Genomic DNA, 22,484 nt, shown 5'->3' with positions numbered 1-22,484 from the left:
CAAAGGTGAAAACATCGATCTGTGACTTGAGAGCACAGAGCTTTTGATGTTGTATGATTGGTACAAGCTAAAAGATGTGAAATCTGACACCTCTGTGCTAGCACTGCCACCTGCAGCTGAACATCCTTGTGTTTGCTTAGATACTGATCTGCCTGAAAATTCTTGTTTTCTGTTCAGGCTTTGGCCTTTTGTTTAATATGAATTTTCTGGCTGTGAACTTAGAACTTACTACTTCAGATTCAAGGAAGACAATGGAAAAGTCCAGTTGTAGTATAGGGAACCTGCAAAGGTGCGGCTAATCTTGGAAACAGTTTTCATGGAAATTAAGAGCCTTCTACCAAGAAAATCGTCAAGAGTAGTGTAAGACAGTCCAGTGTTTTTATGCCTAAGATTTTGCAAGCCAGAGTGAAGAATTTAGATCCAGCTTCTTTGGGAAAAGGGAATTATTTCTTAACTGAAATTTTAATTTTTCAGCATATTTATCTCTCTCAAGACCTTCATTTTTTATTGGATATTTTAATGGTGCAATGGCCTTTGTTCCTGGATGATGAGTTCACAGACAGTTAACAAAACATGAAATAGTGAAGATAAAGTCATTCTTTTCAATTATAATCGCTGTTTCCAAATTTATGTTGAACTTTTAGTGACTTCAACATATAGTAGTGAAAATAGTATGTATGGGCAGAAAGAGTAGATACGTCGTGTTACAGTTGGTCTTGTTCGTGAATTTAAACTAATTGCTGTTACTCTTTTAACCTTAATTTATTTAGTAATGCAAGTCTAGTTTTATTGCAGATCAATAGGAAGCATATATAGCTTATTTTCTTAAAAAGAAATAAGTTGTTTTGGTGTAATAGAAAGACCTTCTTAATTACTATAAATATTCACAATTATTTCCTTCTCAGAACAGAAGATAATTGCTAAATACACACACAATTAAAAATTGAATGCCTGTGTTTACAAATCAATGACTGTAAAGTCTTACCACTGATGTACATATAAAAATCTGGGTTGAAATGAAATATTTTTTGCATGGTTAATAGAGAATATGATGAAATTTTTATGAATGTATGTTAAAACAGGTCATGGAAACACTAATGGTATCTCAGGACAAAAATTAGTTCTTTAAATTGATCGATTTCCATGGTGATTGATGATAGACTCTGTATATCTTTCAGGTACTCTGTATTGAGAACACAGTACTGATTAAGAATGAACTTTTTAATGCGTTCACTGAAATAGTTTGTGATCATAACAATCAATACCTAAAAATGAAGTTGGCAGGAGCTTTAGGGCTTCCTGGAAAATGTTGTTTCTTCATTGTCTCTTCATCAGGAAGTAAATCCTCCAGGACAACTGGTCTAATGCACTCATACAAAGGCTGCTGCCCTTCCACTGCTTCTGCACCTTCGGATCTGACACATTATATATAATTACACAAGTCACTAACCGAATTTTCTAACGAAAAAGAGGGGTTTAATTCCAGAAGTTTAAGTTCTGCAGCAAAAAATCAAAACAAAATGTCTGATTTGCTTAATAAAATAAAACGAAGTAAAATTTAAAGAAAGGATTACTGAACTGCGTAGCTATTAATTGATTTGAAAATCTGAATGTCCAATTCCTTTTCAGATGAGAAGACAATTTCAGATAAGACAAAATATCATAGAAAAAGCTGTATTAATAACTACCAATTTAAGCCAATCATTTGAGCAACTGAAAATAAATTTGTAGTATGTTTCTGTGTATATAATAGCAAATTTTCTGTTGAAAAATACTGAATTAAACCCAATATCCTTCTTGATAGTTTCATATGGAAATTGACATAAATGTACACATTTTGCTAATATTAGAAATTAACATTAATCTGCTACTTTAAATCATACTCAATCTGAATGCATATTTTTCCTATGTTATCTGGCAGTATTTATTTGCTCCACTTTGTAAGTCAGCAAATACTACTAGGTTAAAAAAAATAAAAATAAAAAGCTGTGTGTTTGCACTTAATAAAAGCGCAGTTTCACAAAATTGTAAAATATGGAAATTTTTCTGCTCTGTGTTCATGTTTATTTGAGAACATCAGTTCATCCATACCAGTTTTTTGGTATGTTTTTCTCCTCTTGCAAGTGTTAGAAAATCTTTCCCAAGAAGATTTTTGTGAGAAGTTTTTGAAAGCTTTATTTTGAGCAGATTCTGCATCTGACCTGAAGATCATCAGAAGTCATGAAATCTTTATAAAGAGGAAGGGCAAAAAAGTTAATGACAGTTTTTGCATGTCTACTTGTTTATTTTGTGTATTTTTTTTTCAAGTGGTTCTGTGCACATCAGTCGGTTGAAATGAATTTAATTATTTTCTTCTTAGTAGGTGCAGTTCAGGCAGTTTTGGTGTTCAGTCACAGAACTAACTTGTCCAAAAATTTGGAATGTTGGTAATTAATTCCTGTACAGCAGCTTGAAAGTTTTGCAGCTTATAGGAAGAATTTTATGTGATAGGAATTCAGTTCATAGGAATGCTTGTCTGGTCAATGTAGTACAAATGTTACTATTTAGAGATACTAATGTAAGAACAAAGCATAGTCAATCATATCAGGAACCACCTACACATGCTCTAGAAATAATCTGATGGAATTCAGTAGAATACTGAGATATGAGTTTCTGTGTTGCTCATATACAGTATAGGATTGTTTGTTCCTATGTTTGCCTACATTTCAGGTCAGCAATCTGTTAACTTCTATTCTCCAACAAGTTTTAAGGCTTTAGATGATTATGAGTTTTATGAAATTCTCCATATCCATATACTTTGCTTCACTTGAATTCAGCGGAAGTTTTCTGTCTGCACAAAGCAACAGGCAAAGTTGAGAGCTTTTAAAAAGTCTTATCCCAGAAAACCAGCACTGATTTGTACAAGAGGTACAAGAGGCCTTAAATCACTCCACCAAAAAAAAAAAAAAAAAAAAGGAAACTATTTCCAATGCAGTATTGCCTAGTATGCCTGTTTACAGGAAATATGACCTGAACAAAAGCCAAAATAAGCTTCCAAGAAAAATTAGTGGAACTAGCTTTAAACAAGCAAGCTATGAACAAAGTAGCAACTGACTGAGAAACACTCAAGTAAGAAAACATACAAAGTGATTTGTTTGATTTTATAACCAGACTTCTCAGAGGCTAAACAGAGACTGCTGGAAAAGATGAAGTTCCACTTACGTCTTAACAAATGGCAGCTCACAATATTCTTAGATATTCATGTCTTTAGTTATAGTATCAATTTTCTTTTATAAATGCTGTTCCTTTGTTCGTGCAAAAACGAAGAATTCTGCCAATGTTCAATATCTTATACACATTTAATTTTTAATTACTAATGTGTGTAGCATTAGCAATATTGATAGACGTGTTATCAGGAGGTCTCAGGTTGGTATTTCTATTATGATTCATCTTCCACAAGTCAGCATATGGTAGATTGTTGGGTCCCTTCCATATCTTCATTTTGTGATAATAGTTCTGGTTTAGTTAATTAAAATTGCAAGGTGGTTATTTTTCTCAAGAGTTTATATGTGTGTAGTTTGCACTGTTGTTTCATAGTCTATCTGAAACAAACTCTGGTTTCACTACTGAGTGTTTGTTTGCTGTTTCTAAGGAAAAAGGTATTATCTGCATGGTTAGACTCAATGAATCTTTTGTTCTTGATTTTCCTAGTGAAACTAGTAGCAAAATAATCATTCAATGTAGTGTTTGGGTTTTATTTGTTAATCTGTGATTATTCTTAAGTAGTCATATCCCTCAGATTAATAGTAAAGGCAGTTGGTTTTTGCTGATTTAAAGTTGTCTTTGTATGTCTAAGAACAGCAAACTCTGTTATAACAAAAATTTACTATGCTGCTCAATTTTCGATTTGAATGTTCAAATTGCTGTTGAACTAATTTTATACCTTTACCAGCATAAAGAATTTAAATGTTATACATTTATGTTTAATGCTGTGAAGAAACTGTGTGAATACAATATTCAGAGGCAGTTCAGAAAACAAGCAGTTATGATGTGCCCAGTCGTTAATACTCTACCTACTCTACCTGTATTGATTTTCTTCTCTCACAGTGACTTTATAGATGTCTAGATAAGTAATTATTGTAATGTAGATTAAATTTTAAAGCTTTTGCAGTTCTATTGGAAGACATTACAGAATTTTCATACCAACAATTTGGGGAAGGCTGATATTTTACTAGTCCTTTTGCTGAAAAGGTAAAAGGATAGAATGCACATTTTTGTCATGTGTATTTTAATACATACTAGTTCATACTTAAAATGTACAACACTGTGTGAGCAGTTTTCAGTTTGTAATGTAGTACATATCATAAACATTCTTCAGCAATTTCTCCACAAAAAAGAATAAGCTCTTCTGTTTAGAAGCAGTATATAAAACATAGCAACTGGAGTGAATGTTTAGAAGTGGTAAACAAAGAGGAGAAATTCACAGGAGTTTTTCTATCAAAAACTTGAAGAAACAGCTACACAGTATTCTAGAGAAGAAAAAGGTAAATTAATTAACAGCTAAAGGCTTTAATTAATAATAATTAATTATTTAATAATTAATTAAATCTTAAGGGCTTGCTGTAACTTTAAATATAATGAGTTAAATTCAGTATGTTGTCTCATGAAACCATGACTAGTATTTCATGTGGACAAAGTATGAAAGTATATTAGTGTGACATTAAATGACTGTAGCAATAGTGTTAGGGTGGACTTGTACATGGAGGTTGATTAGGATGATTATTTAATATTGAAGAAAGTGGTTGAATTTATAAGAAGCATCATTCAGTGGTAAATATATCTCAAGCATAGATATGTGTTGGATGGAGAATGGCTTGAGAACAGCCCTGAAGAGTAGGATTGGGAGTGTTAATTTATCAGTTATTCAATATGAGCCAGCAACGTGTGCTTGCAGCCCAGAAGGAGAACAGTATCCTGGCTTGCATCATAAAAAGTGTGACCAGCATGGCAAGGAAGGTGATTCTGCCCCTTTGCTCTCGTGAGAGCCCACCTGGAGTGTTGTGTCCAATTCTGGAGCCTCCAATACAAGAAGGATATGGAGCTGTTAGAACGGGTCCAAAGGAGGGCTTTGAAGGTGTCAGAGGGCTGGAGCACCTCCTTGGAAGGACAGGCTGTGAGAGAGCTGTGCCTTTTCAACCTGGAGAAGAGAAGGATCTGAGGAGACCTTATAGTAGCCTTCTAATTCCTGAAGGGGGCCTACAGAAAAGCTGTGGAAAAACTTTCTGCAAGGGCAGGTCGCAACAGGACAAGGAGAAAAGGTTTTAAACTAGAAATGGGTAGATTCAGACTATATATTAGGAAGAAATTATTTACTATGAAGGTGATGAAACACTGAAACATGTTGCCCAATGAGGTTGTGGATGCTCCCTCCCGTTCAAGACCAGGCTGGACAGGGCTTTGAGCAAGCTGGTCTAGAGGGAGATATCCCTGACAATAGCAGAACTAGATGATCTTAAAGGTCCCTTCCAACCCCAACCATTTTATTATTCTGTGGAACAGTGTGACTGTTTCAAAAAAAGTTACTCTATGTTAAGATGAGACTGTTTGAAAGAAGCTGTTCCTTTGTAGTCTGTAACGGATTTATTAGAGTAAGTTTCTGAAATAATATGTAGTATATTATGTAAAATATATGTAGTATATACTAAATAATATTTAGTATGAGGCTAAAAAAACCAACAACTCATAGTTAACCTGTGTCCACTGCTTCCTTTTACTCTCCAAGTACACTGTAGTATGGTATTATGGTATTTTTTTATAGCTTACAAGTAATATGGTTTCATCGAATACCGTAACTAATCCCACTATCCAAAATGTGACTAGATGATAGTCTAGTGGCAAGACTAAAGTGGCAAGTGATGCATTCACTCTACGACATTATAAATGAAAGTATTTGAATTTAATGCAAAACATATGTGTATATATATGTGTGTGTGTTCTGTTTATTTTGATATTGCAGGAAACAGCATACTCCATTCAGCTGCAGACAGTGTGACAAGTGCAGTACAGAAGGCAAGTCAGGCTTTGAATGAGCGTGGTGAAAGGCTAGGTCGAGCAGAAGAAAAGACGGAGGAACTGAAAAACAGTGCTCAGCAGTTTGCAGAAACTGCACACAAGGTAAGATTTTGGTAGAATAAGGTTCTCAGTAGTTAAAGTCATACATTCCTTTATTGAGAAGGGAGGAATGTCTTGAAAGAATTGCAGACAGTCATTGTTTATGATCTCTTTGCTTTCTCACTGACTCACTCACTGGAGATAAATTCTGTCCCTCAAGGGTCAGTGCTGGGAGGAATACTCTGTAATATCTTCATCAGTGACATTGCATGTAGGGTTGAGTGCACCCTCACCATGTTCTCTGATGATACCAGGCTGTGGGGTGCAGTCAACACACAAGGACAGGATGCCATCCAGGGGGATCTAGATGCTTGAGCAGTGGGCCCAGGTGAACCACATGAGGTTCCTTCCAACTCTAAGGATTCTGTGATTCTCTGTAATTGTTCCTTATTTGAGTGATTTCTGCTTTGTAACTACTTCTGTGCATAGATCTGTAGCCAAACTCCTTGGAAAAGAGATCAAACCTTAAGATAAAGAGTTACAGCTGTATTATCCAATTATTTCCATCCCACTAATTAAAAAAAAAAAGGTACTTGTAACTTAGAAAAAAGTAACCTGTTTGACGTACAGGTAGCTAATGCTAAATTAAGACATGGAATTTTTGGTCAGATTAATTTCACTAACTCCACTTTAAAGCACTTGTATAATTCTAGTTAGTACTAAGAATATACAATTTTTGGCTTTTAGCACATCATCCTTGGGCTTCTAAAACCTATGTACTTGTTGCATGAGTCTGCTTTTCATGGTAAAAGAAAGAAACTGGCTTATATCTTGGTGGATAAAAGGCTTTTGGCTTTATTGTATATGTGCCAAACAATCCTTTAGGATGAGTTGCACCAAGGGATGTACAAGTTGGATATTAGGAAGTATTTGTGCTCACAAAGAGTGGTAGTCCACTGGAATAGGCTGCTCAGCAAAGTGGTGGAGTAAGCAACCATCCCTGGAGGTTTTGAAGGAAAGTGGATGTGGCAGTGAGGAACAGTGGACAATAGTGGTGATGGGTTGACGGACTAGATTATCTTAGTGATCTTTTCTAGCTTCAGTAATTGTATAATTCTTTATTACATTTCTAGTAATTAGTATTACATTTCTAGTACATTAGTGCTAGAAATCTTGGATTGTTCCCTTTCAGATCTATACAAATCTCTCTCTTATACACTCATGAACACAGAACAACTCCATCAAAAAATTAGTTGTCATCTTTTTTGAATGCAAGGATAAGTCTTCTTAAATGTAATATGTTGTTGCATATTTTCTGTATTGCATGTTTTCTGTATTGTTTCCCTAAACCTTAAATTGCATATTGCAATATGCAGTAGTTCTGCAATTCTGCATCTGTTATCTCACAAAAATGCATAAGACAGCTACCCAGCAGTGTATTTTATTAGGAAGACTTAAGACTTGATTTTTAGCAGAAATGGTGAACACTTTAAGCAAATCAGAGGTTGTTTTTTTTTTTGATAGCCTAATAATAGCTAAAGGTTGCCTTCAGTAAAGAATAAGAATTAAAATTGTCAGCCCATAATTAATTTCATCACTATAGTATTATGACTGAATAAGAATTTCTCTTACCGCTTAATTTGTGCATGTCTGGATGTTATTTTGGCTATGTCTCAGGCTGTTTTAATATATATGCAACCTCATGCACATGGTAGAAGATTCAAGGCATGGGAATGATCTTTCTAGCTTGTTTAAAATATATCTTAGTCGTCTGATGGCAGAAAAAAAAAATAGCTTGCACTAGAAACAGTGTACCATACAGAGTGGGCTTACTTACGTAAAGTCTTGAACTTAGTTCAGGGTTTCTCCTCAAGTTGTCCTCATGATAGTGTTTTTTAACCTTCTTTCTCTCTGAAAAATTGCCCATGCTGGTGAATGCATAGAAGGTGAGATTCTGTATAAAAATATTTGCTGTCAGATTTGCTTACTGAAGTATAATTTTCCTGAAATATCTCTGATTTCTGGAGTGTTGAGAAGAACACGTTGGTTGTACTTTTTATATGTTGAAATTTTTATCCAGTATGTCTCTACAAATCAGAGTTTTCAAAAATAGTGCTTGAGTATAAGAGGTTTCTATCACTTCAGTTTGAGTCATTTATTGATCACTGTCAGGAAATTAGGAAATTTTAACTGCGTGTACTGATTTTGCTTTCGAAATAACTTCGTAGAGGGTTCAATCATCTCATCTTTCTGTACCATGCTGTTATGTACAGATATCATTTTTATATTATATGAAATTTAAAACAAAGTTCTTTACTTGCTTTGGCAAAATTAGTTTTTCTGCAGTTTTTATATGGCTTTCATCTCGCGTTAGCTTTGCTTTATCCCTCTTTTACCAGCTTTCAGTCCATTTTTTATTACTTGGAATTGAAATATTCAGTAATTGCAGAGGCAGAAAGACAATCTTTTTTCATCATGTAATGGCAGAGCTGCTGGACAACTCTTAAAATTACCTGTATAGAATTACACATTGGACTTAAATAATTTAGTATTACTTTTATTACATGTGTGTGTGCCTCTATTTCAGGGCTCTTGCTAATACATACAGCCATCATAATGTATAGCAAAAGAATAGAACACTGGGAAACACAGCTCTAAAATCAAATAGATCCTTTATTTCATTTTTCTTTTTTTTCTTTTCAGCTTGCAATGAAGCACAAATGCTGAGATACTGCCCAAAGTTGAAATATTCTCGAAAGAAACTGAAAAGCCTAGGTTGAGCAGTTTTTACAGGAGATGAAGACTTGTGTGTGTTTTTTTTCATTCCAGTTCAGTGGAGATGCATTCTTTCAGCTTCCGTGCAGGAAAAGATGTTGCTTTTCTACCTTTTTGACTTATATTTTGTTCCTCTTTTGTAATACTGCAACACAATCTTGCAGTACTTTGTACCTCTATTTCTGTTTATTACAGGAACTAAAGTGAACAAGGGAGATGGACCAAATGACAAAGTTGATCCAAATTAAAATAGTAATATTCTTTGCCAGTACTCCTCCCTGGTATTGCATAGAAGAGTATTTTAATTAAGTGCAGACATGCATGCAGAAATAAAATCCAAAGAAGGGATACATGTTTCTTGAATTTATGTAGCATCAGCAGAATATGAATGTTGGAATTAAACACATGAGGATTTAACTGTGGTCGAGAATACTGCCTTGGGAAACAGAAAACTTGTTAAGCCTACCCAGTGTAGAAAGTTTTGCATGTGCCAACACCAGCATTCTGAAGGGCATATCTGAATTTCACAGGGGAATCTGTTTCCAGTGCTGCATTTTGAATATTTCTATTTTAACTTCCAGATGGATTGTTCGAAGAGAAAAATGAAAGAAACATACAGTGAATGTATGTGTGATGTTTCAAAACTGAGGAAAAAGAGAATGATAAATCTATATGTATAGCTGTGCCTCAGAAATAAACTAGTGTCTAGCAATCTGGTGTAAAGTAACATCTCATATTATTTTTTAGCAGAAGCTTCAGTCTTCATCTTCTGGAGATGCATGCACTTTAAAAGCAATGCACTTCAGAAACGTTTGTCCTCATCTTACTGGAGAGCCAGAGAACTGGCATTAAATGAATGCACTTTGGTTTTCACTTTCAATGCAGAATAAGATATTTCCATTGTTAATGACACTTTAAACAATCTGAAGCCCTCCAAGCAGTGCTAGACAAAAGATAAAATCTTCTGTCACAATTAAGATACTTCAATTACCACAAGCTGATGTAACTGAAGTTCTGGCTTGGAAATACTCATGTTGTAAAAAGATGTTTGTCTTTAGAAAAACTTTAAGACATTACATTCTTATCGGTACATTCAAAATGTGCATCTATTTTTTAAATAATTAAGCTGTTTTAATGATGCTTATTATTTAACCCAACACTGAAAACTGACAGAAGGTGTATTTTTGTCGTCTATGTAGTACCACACAATCATTTATACAGATTTAGCATCATTAAATTGATAAGAATTTTCTAAATTCAGATAGAAATATAATAGATTTTCAGACTTTTACATGAATTTCTGCTGAAAAGGTGAAGGTCACAGTTGCAATGCGAAGTTCCAGATCTTTTGTGAGTTCAGCTGCTCTAAAACACTGCTTTAATCCCAATGGCAGTTCTTCAGGATTTTTTTGTATATTCTCCAGTTAATAGTATTGTGTTATGTATCATAACTCAGGACTTTTATTCAGCCATAAAAAGCCATTTACTATCAAAATTCTGAGTAACTTAGTGTTACTAAATGAAGGAAAAGGGGGTTATTTATGTATTCACCTTCTTCTTGCTGTTCATTTAACTACTAAATTTGGTAGTTTGTAGAAAAAGAAAAAGAAAAAAAAAAAAAAAAAAGAGATGTATAAATGTCCATACAGAGATAAATAGATAAATCTTATAGCATTACAATTTCCTCCTGGAAATCAGTTTGTAGCATATACAACATAGTATTATTAGATAGTGATGTACATAACGTATACTATAATTCAGGTTAGTGTTTCACATGAAAGAATGTATTTGTAAATTGTAACAACATCAATAGTTTATCTTTTTAAAGTTCTGCAAGGAAAAAAATAATGCATTGTTAGACTTGAAACTACTGTGCTGCAAATTCTGTCTTAAAAGGCTATTTTTGAGTCAAGAGTAGTTGTGCATTATGTGAAATATTAACAAAAAAGTGCTCCTAAATTGTTGGTAGGTTTTGCTATGATTTACCAAAATTGTAATAGTTGCTGGTATCTATGTAACCAATTCCTCAAAAGTTCTCAGAGATGTAGAAATTTTGTGCCATTCTGGGAAAACAAAAAGTGGGACCTGCTCTCTTGTGTAATTACTGGAAATCCTATTTTTTATTTTTATTTTTTGTCATTAAATACTTCAAATGTGGTCAAAACAAAACTGTCCTTGGATTATTTTTGTTGTCTACTTGAAAAACAAATGATTTGTAAATAATGCTTTCTTTCATCTTACTCTCACTTTTTGTTCAGTTCTGCTGGAAATATAGTTCTTTTAGTGTTCACTGGAATGATGAAATCTGTTTTTATAAAGGATACTGTAATAAATTTTTTTTAAAAAGTAATGGGAACTGGGTAGAAGGACATTCCAGACCCTGCTTAACACAGGTAATTATTCTACCTAAAAGATATAGGATAAAGATAATTGTTAATTTTGTCTGTTTTCTGTAAAATGTTACTCACAAATTGTTATTCTTTCTTTCATCAGTCTACAAAAGAAATTCACCTTGAGCTATGGGAATTCAAAATTATGAGGGTGATGAGGGTCTATAAACATAGAAGCAATTCCATATATTAAAATGAGGACTGCTTGTAGAATTATATCAAGTATGAACTGACTGCCACTATCACTTTTTTTTTTAATACCTTAGGGGCGCTAAGTTCCTAATCTCAAAATGCAGTGTAGACAAATATAATCAAATGATTGAAGTACATCTTTAGGAAAAAAATATTGCTAGAATGCTTGTCGTCTATCTGCTATTCAATATCATATACATGCATGATGCCCAAGCTGAATGAAAGTTGCAGTAAAAGAAATAGTTCTCTGGTGGATCAGAACAGATATTAATCAGAAGAGCATTTTTTTTAATAATTCCTATTGTAATTCAGCTAGTGTAATGCAGCTCATTATTGTAAATGTATTCAATGTATTTGGTTCATTGTTTGAACATTTTTAAAATCAGTTTTGCCACACTGACTCTTTTCTGAATCTTAGTATTTTTCATAAAAATCACTTATACCAGTGAGCGGATGAGTGAAAACTATTCGGTATTCACTAAGGTATCTCACTAAGCTCAAGTGAGCCAAACAGTGCCCAGGGAAGAGAACAGCAGTGGCAGAGATCTTGTGATTAGTGTTTTTGCACAAGTCACTGGAGTACCATGCGTGATTTAACCAGCTTTTTGTTGCAAAATTTCTTCAGAGTGTTTCTGAGTAGTTTTTAAAAGTATGTATGGAGAAATGAGTACCCTAGGTTATCCGGATATCTGTTCATTTTTGTTGCTTGCCCATGTGCTGTTTTTCACTTTTTTTTCATTTTTTTTTTTTCATTTCAGTCAAGCTGGAAACAGGTCTGCTAAAAAGCAGAGCACTCAAACATCTTGTCAGGTACTATTCTTCACTGAGACTATAAACAACTGCAGAGCTGCCATAACTGAAATAATAGCTGTACATACAGGATTGTAAGACAAATGGTTGAGATAGTTAAACAGTTGCATAAGATTTATCTGCCAGACGCGGTTTCATTCCTCTTAGCATGCACTCGTAGGGAAAGCATTGTTAACTGTTAGTTGTTGCTGATTAACTCATATTAGAGACCTCAGTAGAAGTGATTTTAATCTAACAGTATTTTATATAGCAATGGCACTGATAGAGGAAAAGGAGGTGGAAAGAGGAAGGATGTGTTTTCACATTCCCTGACTGGTGATGCTTCATAGGATCCTCCCCTCAGTTTTTGTATGACACAGTAAATGTACGAGGTTATTTGTGGCTTCCTCTACAACTCTGGCTGTCTTTCCTTTTTCCTGCTTTTGTACAGTCTTCCCATACTCAATAACAATTTTCTGTCCTATTATCTCACTTGCAACTCCTTCATCCAGAGAGGTAGCTCCACAGTTACCTCTCATCCTTTAAGACCATCGCATAGTAAGATCTTTTGCACTCCCTTGTCCTTTTGGTGTTTAAAACCTCATGTTCTGTTGTTGGATGTAGCCTGTTACTGTCTGTAGATGAAGAAGGTGTAGATATGTACTGCACATAAAATGAAAACACTCAACGAGGCCAAAGTTAAAGTGTTTCAGAAGGTCTGAAAGGATTTGGGAGGACAAGATTTATTAAAAGTCAGAAGATCATAGTGCTGGGCTACCCAGCAATAAATAACCTTGTTATTACACACTTCACTTTGAAAAAAAAAGCCTTTAACAAATTTAAGGAAGAATCATCTATCTTGAATGTATGTAGGTTGCTCAGAAAGTAATGCCTCCTATTTATTTCCATGGAAACTACAACAGATACAAAGATCACGAGAGCACTTTTTGGTAGAGTGAATTCTCAGCTACAAAACATTGTTTTTTAACATTGTCACCACCATTAACAGGAGATGATACTTCCAGAGCAGCCTTCATAGCATTTTTCCACCCTTCTGTATCAAGAATTCAAAGAGAAACATTAACTTATTTCACATACACATTAACATTATGGAGGTAAGTGTTCTATTCCTGTCCATTGTTTTACTATAAATTAGAGATCTGGAACTGTAAAACCCAGATCTCCTTATTCCTAGTTCAATATGTTGTAATTGAAAACATTGTATTTATCTTTGTGGTGAAAGAATCAGAAAAAAAAGTAGACTTCTTGCAAGCATGCTTTTTTTTCATCCTGCTCCAGCAATATCACCTCTTTGATAGCGCACAGTATACACTGTGAAATGCAACTTGTGGCAAAATCTTTCTGTAGAGAGAGAGTCCAAGAGGAAGAAACACTAGAGAAAAGCTGGGCTGAGAAAGCATTACTTCTCTGATTGAGTTTTACCAGCACTGGAAGAAGCTCTCAGCTCTCAGGCTAAAAGTATTTGTATGACTGCAGTGAAGGAACCCAGTTTAAAGTCTTTTAGAGGAATGCTCTGTGCATCTCTTTTTGTTGTTCACAGGCCTCAGCAGCTGTGAAGAAAAACTGGCTCTCTTGTGTTCAAGCAACTCTTACAGATGCTAGGTTAGTGTAAAGAACAAAAGCATCTGTGTGTCAGACCAACACAGGATGCATTGTTATTGTCAACTTTCATTTAAAAATGCCCTTCAAAGGCACATGAACCCTCCCTTCTATAAGCATGGAAGATATAATTCAAGAAAAGATAATAAAAATTTAAAAATATTCATATTTTGAAGTACTGTAATGGGATTAGCTGAACAATTCATATCACAGACAGTGATGTAATTATTTTGAAGAAATGAGGATTTACTGTAAAACATGGCCCTCAAAGGACTGCAAAACCCTATTTGAGGGATGATGTGACAGCCTGAAAACAGTGTGATTCATGATTGCCAAGAGAGAAATAAGGCAGTTATGTAATGTTAGATTTCCTAAGATAATGCAGAAAATTTGCAAATATGGAAGTGGAGAAAGCTCATTGTATAACAGTGAATAATTCATCATTCTCTAACAAACAGCGTTGAACTCTATTCTCTGATGCACTCATAATTACAAGAACTGGACCATTTTCAGGTTGCATATACTAAACTGCGAGCAACTTTTTCCTTCTTAATCAAATGCTAATCGACTTTCAGAGGGTTTATTTTTCCTTTCATTTGGGTTACACATGTTCTCACCCATTAAAAACACAAAAGACTATTCTTTGGCTATCTTTTCCATACAAAACACGTCTTTGCAATGTTAGTATTTTAGTATTTCACTCTGCCAAGTTTCCTTGCCCTGCAGGAGGATTACGTTTCAGCAATTCCTTTCACCAAATCTGGAATTCTTTGATTCTGAGTTTTGTAAAACTTTTACTACTTGAATGAGATGAGTCTCTTATTTTCTATTTTATTATTTATTATTCTTATTATTTCTTTAACTGCAGTTTCCGTATGTTAACACTGTAAGATTCGTAACTCATACTACTAACTATATGCCTGAAATGACTTACCAATCTAGAGTAGTGTTAGCAAGTTTCTATCAAACACTATGTTAAACAAGACAGGAATTACTATTTATTGTTATATAGAATTTAAATCTGTGTCTTTTTCTATTCTAAAGACTGTAAAGAAGCAGACTGGTATTATGCAAGACAGATTTCTAGATATCCGTGATGCAAATAATTGCACTTGCGATTTGACTTGGGGAATAACTGTCAAAGTTGCTTCAGGATTTTTCATTCCAAGCAAGTCAATGTAAAACAATGATAAGAATGTTGGGGAATGGTAGTAATAAAGTGTTTTATTTTTTCAAATTGAAAGGAGTGAAGAGAATGATTGGTTGGAATCTCCAAAGAGTGCTGAGCAGAATGTTCTAGGCAGGGATAATATGTAAAGGTTGCTTTGTATTAGCTCAGATGTAGCCTTGTTTGAATAATCTTAGACTCCCTAGACAATTTCTATGCTTTGTCAAAAGATGCTGTGTAGAGTTACAGGTTCCTGCCAAAGCTACAACTTAATTGCTTCTACTGTTTCATTCTCATTATCCTTAGACTCATAGAAAAAGTAAAATTCAGACAGAACACTGAAAATCCTCCTCCTAACATTGGAGCTACACTGAACATCCACATTCAACTACACAAAAACACAAAAGACGAGATAAACATAGTCTTTTCTTAAATCCTGCTGATGGGTAGACCATGGAATTGTATGGGTAATTAAAGTTATGATGAGCAACAAATAATTTTTTTAAATGACAGTCAAGGCACAATAATTAGTGTGTCTTAGTGGATCAATTTTTAGTTATAATTAATCACTGCAGTCAGTTTCAGACAAATTTGGGTTAACTTAACATCTCAATGAATTTACAAACAAAACAATGCTGGAATGACACCAGCATGAGGGAGTCTCTGTGTGCGGGATTTGTTTTGATCTGTTTTAGACAGCTTTTTATTCCAATCTCTGTAGTTGTATATTCACAGTTTTCTATGAAAATAACAACTTATATATAATATATATTAATAACTCTCACTCGTATACTGTCCACAGAGCTTAAAATTAACTGTGAACTTCTACAAGACTCATTCACACCCACCTATCGCCCGTTCGTGTCTTTGTATGGAAAGGAAAACAGTTCACAGGTGCACAAAATGAAAACGTACAGATTTTGTTACACATATGCACACAAGCACATAAAACATATTGTCAGTACAACAGATTTCTAAAATGAAATATGGTTCTAAAATTGACTCAATTTTTCACATGAAAATATTCATTTTTCTGAGAATTTTTGTACCCTAGTTTCTTATTTTTATCTCAGCAAATGAAAGATGAAGTTACTTGATCTAGCCAGCTGTCAAAGAATGAGAACATTTTCTTAGAATATTATAACTGAAAATATTTGTTTGGAAAACAAACAGTAGCATATATGTCTAGTAATGTGATAAAAATTTCATAATTTGTATGAGTCAAACTGTTACTTTTGATACCACTATTTCCTGAAGCAAGACTCAAAAACCATGCAACAGTAACCAGGGTTAGAAAATGCATTTTACCCCTACACAGAACTAATTGGTGAGGTCAAATAGAATTTTTTTCCTCCTATACTTCTCCAACTATACTATACTAATCCACTTGTTTTTTGTCTCGTTTTGTTTTCCTCAAATTATCAGGAAAAGGAATTTCTGGAAGTCAATTTTAGTAAATATTGGTAACTGCATAGTTGACAACTGCTTTGAAAAATGGTGACTCCAGGAAGAGCAAAAATTTTTTGTAACTTACTTTGTATTACTGCAAGATAGTTATAATATCTGGAGCATGGCACACTTCAGTCAGGCATTCAAGCATAACTGTTCTTTCCGAAAAACAAAATGAAAAATTTTTGCCGTATCTTTGTTGAACTTGGGGGAAAAAAGAGTGTGAATTTGTATGTGGATTTATTAGAGTGTTACAATTGTCTCTTCAAGCATTTAAAACTAATGAACAGCTGCACTGTACTCTCTATTAGTGGTGTTTTGAAAATTGCCAAAGATTTACTAGACAATTCTAGTGTCTTTTATGTGTTTTTGAAAAAGGTGTATCTTTTCAGAGTCCAATACTTAATGTATAAACTACTGGAAAATCATCTGTAGTTAAAAAAAAAAAAAAAAAAAAAAAAAAAAAAATTAATTAAACAATAAAGGTTCTAAAAATTTTCCTTTTTTTTTTTTTTTTTTTTTTTAAATTTCAACTCTTATCTCATGGTCATGCTGTTTCAGATGCATTTCTTTAGTTTATCACTTCTGTTTCAGTACGTATTTTGCTTTAGCTTATAAAATGACATCTCCATATAAAAGGAATATTTTCTTCATGACGTTCTATAACAGTTATGACTCACTTCACTTTTTTCTCTGTTACAAAATAGAGAGAACTTTTGCTAAGAAGTGAGAAATCTGGGTTTTTTTCTTGCTAGATAATCTACTGTAAAGCCTTGGGCTATGCTATCAGTGTAATCATCTGTTAATTTTTATTTCTTTTTTTTTTTCCCTAATGTCATGATATGAAGATTAACTTCACTTAGAAATTCTAGAGTGTTGTTTTTTAAGACTAAATTATCACTCTTTAACTAATTTTTCATATATTGTATTTACTGTATTATTTACTAAAAAAAAAAAAAAAAGAAGAAGAAGAAGAATTTCTCCCATATTCTCCATCAGAATTCAACTTGTTCTACTTATTTCTGAAGTACACCATTGTATTAACTGTCCTTTAAAGTGAGATTTACAGCCAGGTTATAAACGAGGTATTTTGCTATTTTTCCCTAAACATCCTTCATATATAATGTGACTTCTCACTTTGCTACAGTACATAACTACTATTGATTACTTCCTTTCTGTTTAATTCTAGTTCTGTTCAGCACTGAAGGGCACATGCAGGAATTCTAACAGGTTGATCAGCATGTGCAGGATGCAGTTCAAAGAAATAGTAGTAATGACCTTCTACTGAAAAGTCAAACCAAGTTGCTGTGTGAAGTGTGTTCTTTAAGAACCTGAACCATGATTTAGATATTTTCTGTATTTTCTGAGGTAACTGTGGCATGTATGCAATATGCTGTACATAAATACTAGGCAAAGATTCACAAAGGACAGTTAATCATTCCTGCCAATTAAAAAAAGCAAACAACCTGAATTTTGAGACATTACTTTTAACTTCTTTTGAAAAAATGCTGTTGAAGGAAATACTACAGGAATGCAATTCAAGGAATATTAAAGTTATTAATAGCTTGCTTTCAGTATTGCACACTTAGCACACAAGGCACCTGGCTTACTGAAAGTAGTAAAGGAAGACAGAGTTGGTATTTTCTATTGATAAAGAGTTCAGTATGGCAAGTCTTGAAAAGATTTTGGGTTCAAAAACTTAGATATTAAGATTGCATTTTAAAGCTAAACAGATTACTAAAATCTCAACAACAAAGGATATTAATGACACATTCCAAGCAATTTAAATAAGAGATGGAACATCAATATTCTAGCAGAAAGAGCATTCAAGGCAAATGCATTATTTATTGAACTCTGTGGTTTGTATCGTACAAAAGATTATGAGAATGTACATAGGGGATCTTCAACTTGTCATCCAGCCTTACATACACTGAAAATGTGGACATTAAGAAAGAGAAGTAAGAAATGATTGGAAGTTGTTTGGTTACTTTTGTCCTGAAAGTATCTTAGAAGTATGTTTGAACTGATTTGGATCAAGGAAGAAAAAAGATTGAAGAGTAATGTCTGTACTGTTCTTTAAAAATCATCACAGTGTCAATTTCATGCTCTGTGAGATGAATCAATGGCTGTTGGGCACCTGAGGCTTCCTGTTTAAAACAGAAAAAAAAAAAACCAAAAAACCAACAAAAACCAACCAAAACCCACAAAGCAGTGCTCTCGATGATTTTTTTCTCATATGGAAGTTCTCAGGTGATTATAGCACTCCACCTAATGTCAAAATAAGAGAACAGGAAAAGAAAAAAAAAAATCGTCTGCCCTGGTCAAAACTAGACCAAGATAAATTTAGCACCATTTCTTTTCTTTTACTCTATTGAAATACTTCAAGTTTTGCAAAGAGGGACAAAGGAAATAATTAAACCATCTGTCATTAAGCTCCCTATTGTTTCTATTTTCCTGCTTATGGAATGGTGTGACTGTCTCAGACCTCTAAAAATTTCAAAACTTCAGGTCTGATGTGTTCAGAATTTCCATTTTGGCATGGGAAGTGTCCTTATATCCATTCCTAATGTGATATTTCTAATACTCTGAGATCCTAAGTTCTTTTTAATATTTAGATGAAGAGATAAATACGGAAACAGTTTTCAACTTGCATCAAGTACTAGCATAACAAGCAATAGGAAAAATAAGGTTAAGATGCAGTTCTCTGATTGCTGAGATCTAGCTGTGAGCAGAAGACAATCTGACTAAGTCCCATTTTTCTGAGCATACCCGATTTCAAAGCAAGACCTGAATATTGGCTCACTGTGTCCTGAGGTTATTTTGGCTCTTCTTATTAGATATGAACCTAATCAAAGTGGCTTGAGCCCATTTAAGAGGCAATTACTAGATGCTGCTGTTTTTACATCAGTTATCATTGCTGTCAGTGTTGAAGACTATAAAATAAATGGTGCTATTTCTGAAACCAGAAATGCTGGAGGTATGATTTATCTTCTCCTAAGGCAAGTGACTTCAACATCCTTTTCATCCACACTATCAATGGTTCTGTGATTTCTGATTGCCATTCTATTAGCTGTTCACTTAAACAGACTGACTCAAACTGTGTTTCACATAATAATTATCTTGTACTGGTTCTCTAGACATACTCATTATATCACGAATTAAATTAGTTTGTAAGTGACATTTACTTGAGGACTGCTTTTAAGTGCCATTTCAGTACATGGCATAGTAGAAAAATCTTTCGATATTAGGGCACGTCTCTGCAGAGCAATTCTGAAGAGCCTTAAAAATAAGGAGAAATTAGAAGCATTAAGATAATGAAAGAGATAAAAATTAAAGTTGACTGCCTTGTCACTCTTCTAAACAGTTTTGGTCTGTGTCACTAAACACCGTAAGCAGGATCCAAAATTCATAGTCACCTTTAATCAAACCTGACACATTAAGATCTTGGCAAGTGTTACTGAATGGATATGTTGTAGAAGTAAGAGACCAACAGCACTGAATAGCTGTGCAGAAATAAAAAATTCCACATATCTAACTTTGTGCCTAACATGATTATTATACTATTTATTACTGGCTTATTTTCTTGTTTTGTTCTTATTTCATAAAGCGTAAGAATGTAGAAAATTGAAATACAAAAAATATATATATATGTCCAGAAAGTGACTATTATTGCCAGAAGTTTTGATAAATTACTCTTTTGTATTATATCTAAAAACTTCAAAAGCAAAAGACAGAGGTGCATTTGAAGCTTCAATATTGCTATTAAATACCTCTAACTGTCCAGTGCAATGCATGACTCTAGGACTCTCTCCAACTTAGGTTGAGCAAATCAGTGTTTGATGCTGTCTGCTGGAGTGAAAGCAGTGAACCAACCATTTTGGTCCATGAGCTCTTCTTCTTCAGTTTTGCAGAAGTGCTGAGAGGGTATAGCTTATCATTTGTTCTAGGGGTCGTCTCACTCGCAGCCACCTCTGACAACCATTTGATCCTGTCAGTTGGAGATCTTGTTGGACTCAGTGATCTTTAAGGTGTTTTCCAACCTGAGTGATTCTAGGATTCTATTCCTCCATTCAATGATTTCCAACTGAAATCATATTATATATGAAATTTATATTTATTTCCTAAGTTTCCATTTGCCTGGTATTTTTTCTGTTATTTATACTAAATTATAGTATTACTATAGTATAGTAATTCTCTGTGCTAGATTCCACTGATAAGGTATGTGTTTGTGCTAGTTATGTGTTTGTGCAGAGACAAAAGAACTGTACTAGACTATGACTACACTATGACTGCACAAAGGTGTGCATTTTTATCCAGTTTCCTTGGATTGTATGAGTATCTCTCCAATAGGACAAAGAAGGATGAACTAAAAGAGGGAAGACTTGATTAGATATTGTGAGGAAGCTCAGAGGGTGATGAGGCATTGGCAGAGATTAATCCAGAAATGCCCCATCCCTGGAGGCATTCAAATCTGGGCTGGACGAGGCCCTGTGGAACCTGATCTAGCAGGCAGCAGCCCTGACCACAACAGGGGGTTGGAAATGGGGGGTGGATTTTAGGATCTCTTCTAACACAAACCTGTCTATGTTTGACGATTCTATTGAGTCTATGTTGACATGTCCTGGCTTCAGTAGAAGATACTTCCAGACTTCACTAGAAATGTTGATGTATTTTGCTGTATTATGCTGTTTCAAAATGTTTGCCAAGCTTCTTTAAAGTAAAGAATCATAATAGCATTAGAGTAATGCTCTCCAGATGAGCAAAGTTACATTCATTGTAAAACCAACTGCTTTTATACTAAGAAAGTGGGTGTATGAAGAAAACATTACTGTACCACAGAGGTGTTCACAATGTCTTAAACAGAAAGATGCATAGACTACATGGTGATAATTACATGCTATAGTATCTTAGGATGCTTAAAGACTTAGTAAGGCATAAATTAATGTGTCATATTGAACGACACATCCATTCCCCCTATTGTCCAGGGACAATGAAGAGTTGTTTAATGGTCAGGTAAGTTAAAATATTCTGTCAGAACATTCTTTGCAAACCTTTCTTATGTTTCCTGAAACTTCACAGAAGTCAAAAATCTACCTTTGGAATTTTTTCTATTGCTGCTAAAAGGTGACCTTGGAGTATTGAATCCAACCCACGCTGCTGAGTTGATTGTTGCCCTTCTCAAGAACTCCTTGAAGCACTTGCAACAATGTAAAAATGCTGTCAGCATTGGCAGAATTCCCTACACTATGAAATAACATATACAAAACCTATATAATCTGGAAGATGTATATACAAAACCTATATAATCTGGAAAAAAAAAAAAAAAAAAAAAGAGAGAGAGAGAGAGAGAGAGAAGGGGTTTAATTTGCTCATATTTTGGGCTCATTACATTGGTTCAATGATTAGGTTTGAAATAAATAAGTAACCACACCAGTCCCAAAGCATTTCGATGCTAGAAGCAGTAACAGTGCACTTTATAAATTCAAAGCTAGATTTTCCTGTGACATACTGCCCTCTTGTGCATCAGTAACTTAGTTATAGAGATAATCTGAGAAGTTCATTCAAGTCAGATATCAATGCTGTGAGTATAAGAACCTGAAAAACATTCCCAAGAGCATGGGGTATGTTTCATTGAATTATAAGTGCAAATAAAAGAATTGCATATGCTGTGGATTGCTCACGTAGGTCTGCTTCTTCCATAATTTCCTTTTCCTGAAGTTTCACCTTATTTATGTCAAGTTTCTGAGCCAGCAGAATAAGATGTTAGCTGTAATTAGGATTTTGTTGCTATTTTCACTACATCTGATGGACTGCAGAATCACATTAGAGAAAGGTGATGAAAGTGTAATAAATTAGTGGAAAAGCAAAAGATTCTGTGTAAAGGAAGTAAAGACTTTTTCCAAGTACTCATTTCACTGTGTTTCAGAAAGAAAATTGTAGACAGAGGTGCAGTAGTGTAATGTAGTACAGTGAGATGGAAAGTAACGTGCTAATAGCAGGGTGGAAAAGTC

General features: G+C 34.1%; 1 protein-coding gene across 2 annotated transcripts in view; it reads left to right on the top strand.

The window, feature by feature from the left end:
- STXBP6 (syntaxin binding protein 6) overlaps positions 1–11,027 on the top strand; it is an 82,239-nt gene extending 71,212 nt beyond the window's left edge. For both annotated transcript variants that reach the window (XM_042814009.1, XM_042814011.1), the window contains 2 exons: positions 5,996–6,153; positions 8,794–11,027. In XM_042814009.1, coding sequence (XP_042669943.1) covers positions 5,996–6,153; positions 8,794–8,817 — 182 coding nt within the window. In that variant the 3' untranslated portion in view covers positions 8,818–11,027. The remainder of the gene's footprint in view (positions 1–5,995; positions 6,154–8,793) is intronic.
- Positions 11,028–22,484: the final 11,457 nt, after the last annotated feature.

Source organism: Centrocercus urophasianus, unplaced genomic scaffold (genome assembly GCF_019232065.1).
Source record: "Centrocercus urophasianus isolate 14NV4802_14NV808 unplaced genomic scaffold, USGS_Curo_1.0 seq_14, whole genome shotgun sequence".
NCBI classification, from domain to species: domain Eukaryota; kingdom Metazoa; phylum Chordata; class Aves; order Galliformes; family Phasianidae; genus Centrocercus; species Centrocercus urophasianus.
Note: the sequence above shows the minus strand (reverse complement) of the source record. Positions and strands in the feature narration are given on the sequence as shown.